Source organism: Pinus tabuliformis, chromosome Q, assembly GCF_031772625.1.
Source record: "Pinus tabuliformis cultivar Carrire ecotype Pingquan chromosome Q, CPIR1, whole genome shotgun sequence".
NCBI lineage: Eukaryota > Viridiplantae > Streptophyta > Pinopsida > Pinales > Pinaceae > Pinus > Pinus tabuliformis.
In genome coordinates, this window is record NC_142296.1 from 1,222,343,039 (window position 1) to 1,222,354,194 (window position 11,156).

At 37.2% G+C, this 11,156-nt stretch overlaps 1 protein-coding gene across 1 annotated transcript; it reads left to right on the plus strand.

The window, feature by feature from the left end:
* The first annotated feature begins 9,776 nt into the window (after positions 1–9,776).
* LOC149224182 (uncharacterized) lies at positions 9,777–10,367 on the plus strand. Its single transcript, XM_089388106.1, has one exon. The coding sequence runs from the start codon at positions 9,777–9,779 to the stop codon at positions 10,365–10,367; it is 591 nt and encodes a 196-aa protein (XP_089244232.1).
* Positions 10,368–11,156: the final 789 nt, after the last annotated feature.

Consider the following 11,156-nt stretch of genomic DNA (forward strand, 5'->3'; position numbering starts at 1 on the left):
AAACGAAACATTATATATATAACTATCTTCAGTGTCTCCTACGTTTCCATTATCGCTTTCAATTGATGTGATGTGTATTGAAATTATTTACACTTCCGCAAATGTCTATCTAAAACATGATTAGCTAATGCCTATATCAATGTATTTATATTTCTATAAGTGTGTTGATATTGGATGGAATCAAAGTGTCTTTCTAGAAGGCGAATCCTTAAGAACGTGTGAAGCATAGATGGACTTCTAACTGAGTAGGCATTAGTCAACTATAGTATTACAAGTTGTGAGTCCAATCTGATGAATATACGGTGGATACCATGTGAAATAACATCAGATAGTAGTTCGATCACTGCGCTATAATCAACAATTTTATTGGTAGAGCGACCGATAAAAATACATTGTAGACTCACTAACTCACCATATGGAGTGAATATGGCCCACGCTACAAAATATGGGTTCCAATTACTACGATTAGCACCATCATCATAACCAACAAATGGTTCCATGGATATCGACATCTATAAACCAAATGTAGACAAGATTAACAAAATCTGAAGGAAATTCTAAAATGACACACTGCAAACGCACTCAACACACCTATATACACAATGTACTATACAAAATAAAGCATAGTGTTTTTTAAGGTACATCCCATTCCTAGGCTGTATCAATGGAACTCCATCAAAATCTACTAGCTCATAGGCCCCTTTTTCAAGAACATGTTTATCAATGTATGGACCTAACCGGATTGGCTCGAACTTTCTTGAACCTAATTTATCAGACTCTTTATTGTAAAGCAAAGCAAGGTGTCCTTTTGAGAAGACATGGGGCTTGACACTCTTGTCACACTACGCCTTGGTATGTCTCTTATGAGCTTCATTAGCTAAAGCGACATCATGCCATGTCTCATCTAAGCGTGTTAGATCTAAAAGATGTTCCTCTTATGCAAAAGTGGTAGGAAGAATTTCTATAGCCAGTTTCAGTGATGGAATCTCACATTCTATCAAAAGGATAGTTTCCAAACCATAAACCAACTGAAGCGGTGTAAATCAGGTAGAATGCCTAATGGAGGTTTGGTATGCCCATAAGGTAGAAAAATAAGAAAATGCCAATATGATTTATGGACCCCTATCATATGTTGAAGCATACTTTTAAGAACCTTATTGATAGCCTCAACTTGTCCATTTTCTCGGGGATAATAGGGAGTGGAACTTTCATGGGAATGTTCGAGCTTGGTAGTCAGTTCATTCATCATATGATTCTGGAAATGCTTTCCATAATCTGTAACTATGGCTTGTGGAACACCAAACCATGCAATGAAATGGTTAAAAAATAAATATGCCATTGTTTCACTGGTATTATTAAATGTAGGCATCACCTTGACCCATTTGGTAAAGTAATCAATTGCTACGATAATATAATCAATCCCCCCAATCGAGTGAGGGTTACATGTGATTAAATCAATACTTCATTTCAAAAGTACATATGGCGACAACATGATGCATAGGTGTGAGTGGATCACAGGTCTTATAATAAAAAACCTGGCGTGGATGACACTTTTGGACAACAAGAATACAATCACGAAAAATGTTAGGCCAAAAGTAACTAGCACGTAGGATCTTCAGTGTGGTAGCATAACTAGATAAATTACCACCACATGCCCCCAAGTGGAATTCATTAAGGACTTTATCGGCCTCCTCATGGGTGAGGCACCTTCATAAAATTGTATTGATATCATGATGATAGAGGGTTTCATTAATGACTATATAATCTTTGACTTGATATCGAATATGTCACTGTGTTGGTGCCTTGTTTTGTCCCCAATTCCACTGTTTCCCACCTCAATTTTTGTCCTTTTTGTACTCCTATACATACTCTCCTATCACTTTCATTGCTCTAAAATTTTCAAAACCCTACTATGACATAAAGAATTTCATTGTTTCATTTTACTGTTTATTGGTTAGGTTTAAGCGAATTTAAGTCGTTACCAATGAGCTAACTAATCGATATGATTGAGTGTGAATATTGCAACAGCTTGAGCAGGATGAGATCAGGAGAGTGCTTGTCCATGAGCCATGTTTCAACATTTCTGTACTCAACGACCATTCTAAGATCGGTACTCAACGATATAAATGATGAATAGGCCACATGCTTCTAGATGATTGAGCCACCTACAGTTGTGATCAAACAAGTTCAATCTCTACCATGATGAAGATCTTCACTATCATAGTTGAACTTAGCTGATGCCAGTATTGGGGTTAGTTGAGGATTTTTTATGCTAATTATAACCGTTTGTTCCAACAATCTAATCTAGAAGATATATTTAGCCAAGTCGTTAAACTTGTTATGTATGGTCCAGTGTTGCTTTTAACTAAAGTCAATGCCTATAAAGGCTAATCTGTAATAACTAGGAAGTTAGTGAGCAAAAGAGAATATTATCATTGTAGCTTTGAAGTGTTATCTCCAGACATATTATTTTTAATTGAAGACTGTTATCATGGCCATGTATTAAGTTCAGATCGATTCACTGGATTGTTTTTTATGCGTTCATGAATTAGATGTGCTAAATATTTTCGTTTTTCTGTAAGTAAGCTTCCCGAGGTGTGGTCAGGCCCACCACCATCTGGGATTAGCTCTGTATTATTTCTTAGGAAACATAGTCATGTGTTAATTATAGTTGCTTCTCATTTGTCTTTGGTTTGTATATTAATTGTTTATATGTTGCGTGGAGGCTTTCATTGATTTGGAATGATTTCAATATGCTAACCATTATATGTGTTTTCAGATCCTTCACTTTAGCAATTTGAATGTGTGGTTCTTGTGTGCATCCTAGAGATTGGTGCTCCTACCTTTAAGACAGAGTCATACTCTGTTCTCCAAAGCAACGAGTTGTATTGTCTTGACTGTGTTGTTGCAGTCATATGAAAACTTATTTCAATCACATTGTAAATCGAATGCTTGTGGTGAGCTAGTCCCTTTGTTGAAAATTCAGAATGAACCCTCAAATACCAAAGTCAATATAATTCATTGCGTAGCAAGGATTGATATGGTGTGGGTTTAGTTGTGTAAAGTAGGAAGCCATATTGGTAATATGCATTGAATGGATTTTAGTTAATTCCAAAAAGAATTGCTTTTCTTGTTTCTTTCCATCATCAAATCGATTGGTTTTCCTTTAAATTATTTTCATGAATGCGAGTGCCATAGGAGTATTTCTTTCTAGATTGATTGATTAGAATAGCTTAACTTATCATAGTTTGATCTAGTCTTGTTTCTCAATAGATTCTTAGCTTCTTGATAAAGTTTGCAGATTAATTTTGAAGTTCAAGTGAGTGATTCAGCTTTCAGTGTGATTCCTTTTGTTTTGTTTTGAGTGCTTGAGTGTAGTACTGTAGCCTAAAGTTTGATACTATGGGTTGAAATCATAGTTTCCGACCTGAGGTAATCTCCATCAATATTGCCTTAGTATAATGTGTACTTGATTAGATTTCGAATTAAGGTTACAATCAATTGTGTGAATTACCTTTTCCATTGAGAAGACAGAGTGTTGGTTTGCCAGAATCTTAAGTAGATTTTCTTGAGCTTGGGTTAAGATTTGATTCATGTTAAACATAACTGTAGGATAGCCTCTTGAGTACAGTTTTGTGTGTTTTATAGAAATTCGTAGTTGTTTGATTTGCTTTTCATTATTGAAAATAGAATTAGGGTTTGATATTTGAGCTTGTTCCTAAGGTTATTACAGATCAAGTATTATGTATGTAGATTAGCTGAGTATGAGAGATCAAATTGCTTGGTTAAGTATATGAGATAGAGAATTCCAATTAGCTCCTAACATAAATATCTTTTACTTGTTGTCAAGACAGTGGAATTAATGTGAAGCCTTTCTCATTCTAGGGTTTTGAATGAAGAATAGTTATTGAGTGCCAAATTGATTGCTTAGTTTAAAGTTGAATTACCATTGCAAGTAGATTAGTTCTTTTAATTCTTTTAAGTGTAAATTGTAAGAGTGAGAAATTAGGATTTGGATTTCGAATGTAACTTTAAACTATTGAGTTGATGTGTGGAGTCTGTTTGATTAGGAATTCGCTTTCATAGTTTGTCAAAGTGGAATCTGTGGTAAAGAATTAAGTCTTCATTTGAGTCTAGATTTCAGTTCAAGAATAGAATAGGTTAAGTTTATAGAGATTTCAAAGTCTTTAAGTTGAATTTGATTATTGATTCTGCATGTGTTAGCAAGATGGATTGATTTCCTTTTTGAGTTGTGTGTTTACAAGACTTTGTGTGTTCCATCACTTAGCTAATCATTATAAAGGAAACATTAAATCTCTGACCAAGAACTGATTGTAGAAAGCACAATACAACTTTTGTTTACAAGTCGAGATTGACATATAGATGCGGGAGAATTAATATACCTATTAAATCTCTCAACATTTTGGCACCGTTGCTGGGGAGGTTGTAATTTATTATTCAGGTAACTATTATTATTAGGGTTTCAGGATATTGCAAGACTATTAAAGAGCGGAGTGTGTACGATAAGACGTGAGTGAAGAGCCATGCATCCACTTTTGTGGGGTTGCTCCAAAGTCTGACCGATCACTGCTTGTTCTTGAGTTTCTATTTCCTTTATCTTTATGTGTAGGAGTATAAGTAGACGTAGAGACAGTAAGGGTAGATTTATTTCCAGTTCTAAATCTCCTGCAACCTTTGGATCAGTTAATATACCTCTTATTAATGTTTCTAATTATTATGCAGGATTGAGACAAGAAGGATGAAGTGTTGATACCAACTTGGTTTCAGATCAAGAATTCTTAGATCAAGGGGAAAGGACCATTCAACAGGTTGTCTTTGACAACCCTGAAGGGATCGAGGTAGAAGAACTAGTACAACTGCAAGACAATGTGGATGAGAAATCAACTAACATCAACCGTGTTCGAGTACATCCTGTTCATACTATAATCAACAAACCTCTTCGGGTGTCTGTCATAGATACGGATCATCGCGATGGGGGGAACATAAACAATGAAGAACACCATGGAGAGGGAGAAGGCCCTCGATGCAATGTTAACTTCTTTGGAGGGAATAACCCATAAGGCCCAAGAGGAGGACCAGAGGAAGATGGTGAAGAGACTACCTTCGGATTCCCTATCCTAGATGTGACTCGTGACATCAACATGGAAAACATCCTAATGGCATCTCTTCCACTATTCTATGGTAAATCATCTGAGGATCATGATGCATTTATTTTTGAATTCGATATTTTATGTCGCAGTTGTAATTACTATGAGGATGCACATAAACTTAAATTGCTTCCCGTCACTTTAAAAGATGCAGCCCTCAGATGGTTCATGAGTCTAGGGGAACACACTATATACTCATGCAATGACATGAAATCAATCTTCCTTAAAAAGTATCAATATTTTTATAAAAGTAGGGACATCAATGATATCCTTAGGATGCAACAAGCAGAAGACGAAAACCTAGAGGAGTATCTTGAACAATTCCTATACAATTTTCACAAATCTCGTGGGTCAAACATAGATGAAAATATTATCACAATTGTGTTCCTAAAAGGGATGAGGGATGACTGCATTGAAACATTAAACCTTCTTAATGGTGGGGACATCTATAAGAATCCATTTGCTAAAGTAATTGAGCTCTGTTGTACCTATTCTAGGAGCCAAGCTAAAGTAGGAAAAAAGCTTTGTGAACTTAAAGATAATTCCAGAGACTACGTGACAAAGAAAGTTGTGGCTAATGCTGTCACGAGAGTCGAACTGGGAAACTTGTTAGATAACTTTAAAACTGATATAGTCAATACAATCAGTGACTAACTAGACACTATCAAAATCAAGCAAAAACAAGAGGCTTAAAAAGCAGCCATGGCAGTCTTTTGTTCCAAGTGTAGGCGCAAACATGCAAATAGGGAATGTCCTTTAAATTCCATTGATATTTGTGGAATCTGCACTCTAGAACACCCAACTGAGAAGTGCCCATCACTTCCCGGACTTCAGGCTATCTACAAAGGGAATGTTGAAGCCATTGACCAATCTCAAGCCACCAAAAGACCCATTTGGAGAGGCCAGAATTAGAATTTGTTTCCAGATCTAAATTCCCAAAGTTATGGTCAGACTTAATTGTGGACCTTCCAAGCATCTTACCCTCCTTGGGCTACTCTACAACCAAAAAACACTACCTGGAGCTAGAATTGGAGGATAAACCCCTATACCAACACTTATCAACCCCATACCCAATTCTATTCGCCTTATCCAAATATGCCAAGTACCTCGTATAATCCGACCATGCAATCTATCAACAAGGGTATAACCCCAACATGTATCAACAACCCATGCTGCAATCTCCTCCTTTGCATCATTTGTTACCTGCACCTGCTAACCCATCATCTTTGCAAGCACCTGCTACCTTGAACCCACCCCGACCTACATTATTGCCTGCACAACCCATACCTAACCCAAGTCATAATAGGTTACCTCAACCTGTGCAAAACATTGCTATCCAGCCTTTCCCTACATACATGATCACTGCCATTCCTATGAATGAAATCCAATTACGATCAGGAAAGACAATTAATAATGGAAAATCAGTTGTTGTTATCCAAGAAGTTGTGCCCTCCACATCATCCAAAAACCATTTGAAAAGTGAAAAACAACAACAACCACATAAAGAAGAATCAAACAAACCACCATACCCAGAAAGACTGATTGTAAAGAAAGAAGAGATCTTGCTTGAATATGATTTGGAAAACGAGCTAAGAAATGTTTCCATTAAAATTCTACGTTTACAAGAAATTAGAGACATTTCCATTTACACCAAGATTGTCAAGGATATCTACATTAAGAAACCGAGGAGAAAGGGACATAAGAATCAGAATGTCAAAATCATAAGCCAAATGTCCACTATGATTTTCGACTTGCCTGCGAAGTACAATGACCCTAGGAATCCCATTGTTACCATTGAGATAAATAGAGTACTTCTGCCAAATACCATCGTGGATTTAGGAGTAGCAATAAATGCAATGACCTATGAAACAATGACATCGTTACAGCTACCTGGACTTAAATCCACCCCTATCCTTTTAGAAATGGTAGACAAATCCATCGTCAAACCAATGGGAACCTTAGAGGACATAGTTTTCATTATTGCCTCTTGGCAATATCCCATAGACTTCATGGTCATTTCTCCAAAAACCTCTAGGCTCAGACACCCCGTGGTTCTAGGACGACCATGGCTAGCAACTGTTGATGCCATCAGAGGATGTAGAAACAGAGAAATGATTATTTCTAATGGTCCCCACAACCAAACCTTGTCTATTTTCCCCCCTACAAAAACAGCTGTTGAAGTACCATTATGGCTCGAAAACCCATATGGAGACGAAGACTGTATGTTTCCTTTGTTGTCATTAGATCAGTCTAGAGGTCTCCAGGAGCATTATGACGAACACTTTTTGCAGCATGTGTTTAGTGATGAGTTTCAGGAAACCTGCCATCTAGATGTCTTCGCCTCTTTTGCAGCAATGGAGGAAAGCCATGAACCCACCATAGAGCCTGTAGAAAGTTTTGAAGGAAATAAATTACATATCGGTACAAGATTGACTACAGAACAGAAGTAGAAGTTGATGAGTTTGATTCATGAACAAATTGGAGCTTTCACTTGGGATTACTTGGACATGAGGGGCATACATCTAGACACCTGTATCCACCATATTTATACAAATGAAGAAATGATACCTGTTTGACAACCATAGAGGTGTATGAACCCAACATTAAAAGACATTTACCCTATTTTTGACAGTAGGTGGGTGTCACCTTTGGTAGTGGTTCCAAAGAAAAATGACAAGTGGCGTATCCGCGTTGACTACATAATTAAACAAGGCCACATTGCGTGACTATTTTCCACTGCCCTTCATTGATCAAGTCCTTGACATGCTTTCAGTTAAGAAATGTTTTTCTTTTCTTGATGGGTATATAACGGTTACAATAAAATACAAATAATCGAAGAAGACCAGGAGAAGACTACCTTTACATGCCCTTGGGACACTTATGCATATAGAGTCCTCCCCTTTGGTCTTTGTAACACCCCTGCCACTTTTTGAAGAGCTGTACTTGCCATTTTCTCTGATTGGATCCATGACTATGTGGAGGTATAGATGGATGACTTCATAGTTTATGGAGATGACTTTTCACAGGCTTTAGAGAATCTAGAGAAAGTATTGATTCGTTGTCAAGAAGATGATCTAGCCCTTAGTAGCGATAAATGTAAGATGATGCAAACTAAGGGAATTGTTCTAGGCCATCATGTGTCATTAGAAGGAATTCAAGTTGATCCAACAAAAATCGAGGTAATCTCGTGTATCCCTATTCCTAACTCACAAAAAGAGGTAAAACGTTTTTTAGGGCACGCAGGATATTATCGACAATTTACTCAGAATTTCACTAGAATTGCAGAACCATTATTTAGATTGTTAACTAAAGATGCTGACTTTGTATGGAATGTTGATTGTTAATAGGATTTCTAGGTACTAAAAGAAAAGTTGTCCACAATTCCGATACTGAGAGGGCCAAATTGGTCCTTACCTTTTCATATTTGTACAGATGCTTCAGATATTGCACTAGGAGCAGTTTTGGGACAAAGGGAAGATAACTTTCCATATGCCATTTATTTTTTCAGCAAAAATATCTCTCCCACTAAATTGAATTATACGGTTACTGAAAAAGAGTTGTTAGCAGTTGTGCATGCTATAGGAAAGTTTAGGCATTATATTACCAGTTATGAGACATTTGTCCATACCGATCATTTTGTTGTTAAATTTTTAATGAGTAAACCTATTACTAATGGTAGGATAACAAGATGGTTGCTTCTTTTACAAGAATTCAATATAATTGTAATTGATAGGCCTGGAAGGGATAACTTGGCAATTGACTTCTTATCTCATTTGAATATTGTGCAGGGAAGCATGCCAACACTAGTGCCTGATGAATTTCTAGATGAAGCATTATTTGCCATTTCCACTATTACTCTTTGGTTTGTTGATGTCACCAATTATTTGGTATCAGAGAAAATACCTCAAAACATGTCGGCCCGAGAAAAGCATAATATAGTGCAGCATAGTGCTAATTTCTCTTGAACTGAAGGGAATCTATTTTATACCAGGCCAGACTTGATTATGAGGCAGTGTGTGCGGGAAGATGAAATGTATGATGTGCTGAGAGCCAGTCACAATGAGCCTTGTTGTGGCCACTTTGTCGATAAAAAGATTGCATACAAAGTTCTCTGTACCAAATACTATTGGCCTACACTTTTTAAAGATGCCAAGAAGTTTGTTTTGATTTGTGACACTTGCCAACGGATGGGGAGACCAGTGGCCTTCGATGAAATGCCTTTCAACCACAAATTGCCACTGAACCTTTTGAGAAGTGGGCATTGGACTTCGTAGGGCCCATCTCCCCAATGTCGAAGAAGAAAAAATATCTCTTGGTGTGCACTGACTATGTCACCAAGTGGGTGGAGACTAAAGCATTGTATGCTGCCACTGAAAAGGAAGTAGTAGAATTTTTGTTCGAGGACATATTTACATGATTCAGTGTGCCTCGTGAAATCGTCACAAACCAGGGTACATAATTTACATCAAAGTTGGTCAAGGCACTCATGGAGCAGTATCAAATTAAGAATTTCAAATCGACTCCTTACCACCCCCATGCTAACAAAATGTGGAGTCCATGAACAAATTTTTAGAATCCATCATCACAAAAACTATTCAACTACATCATATGGATTGGGCAGATAAGTTACTCGAGGCACTATGGACTTACCGGATCACTTGGAGAAATGTGATAAGACACGCACCTTATGAGCTAGTCTATGGTAAACAAGTGCTCTTTCCCATTGAGTTCCAAGTAAAAACATTCAGGACTGCCACCCAGTTGGGCATGAATCTAAATGAATCTCAAGAGCAGAGGTTAATGCAATTGAATGAACTTGATGAAATCCGACAAGATGCCTACCATAGAACTGTGTTGGTGCAGAACCAAAGAGCTCGATGGCACGAAAAATTTATCAAGAAGAAACTCTTTCACCTTGGTGACTGGGCCTTGCTATACAATAGTAAGTTTAAGCATTTTAAAGGTAAAATTTCTACTAGATGGTTAGGACCATATGAAGTAAATGAAGTTTTTCATAACGGTTCAGTTCGTATTTGTACTATCGATGATGATAAGACTTATTTTGTAGTAAATGGTCATCGGCTTAAATTTTATCACAAACCAATTTCACGTGATCAGTTTTTACAGGGAGTACGAAAGGATCTAGGGTTGGAGCTGGTTCATGCAAATGACCAGCCCCTTGCTGGTTCAGTTGATTAATTTCTTTATATTTACTTATATATATAGACTAGTGGCTGTTATTTTTCATATCTACTGGTGGTTCTCCCCACAACCCATGTAGAATAAAGGAGGAATTCACCAAGAGAAAGTTTATTCCTTTATCCAGGCCTGGTGGATTACTGATGGAAAAGGAACTTGTGGAGTCTTCTTTGGAGGCCTTCAGACTCTCTAAACATGAAGCTCCCGAGCATTGACTGATCCAAGCTCACAAAATGATATGGACCAGTATTAGTCTAGGGATTCATTGAGTATAGAATTGTTCTTTTCCAGGCTCAAGGAAATGTTTATGGAAAGGAAACCCCCTGGAGTCTACTATGGGCAACTCAAACTCTCTAAACATGAATGCCTCGAGCACAAACTACTTTAGGCTCACTAAAACAATAAAGTAGTGGTAGTTTAGGGATCCTTTGGGTATTGAATTATTCTTTTCCGGGCCCAAGGGAATAACTACGGAAAAGAAGCCCCTTGGAGCTCTCTTTCTGGACATTTCCAGCTCCCTAAATAAGAAATGCCCCAGGCAGTTATCATTCCAAGCCTGGTTAAAAATCCATGGGATGATAAACATGTTTTCTTTCTGAAGGACAATAATCAGCATGATATATGGCATCGAGGATTATATTTTCCTTATATGAGAATGTTTCACAATCAGTACTCATCTCTACTAGTAGTTAAGGATGACTATTTGTATTGAGTGATATGCACAAAGACTAATCCACATGATCTATGCTTAACCTTAAAAAAATCAAAGATCCTATTATTTGAACTTTA

What these genes read in the sequence shown, in the direction of transcription:
- LOC149224182 (XM_089388106.1), top strand. Translation starts at nt 9,777, where the DNA reads ATGGATTGGGCAGATAAGTTACTCGAGGCACTATGGACTTACCGGATC.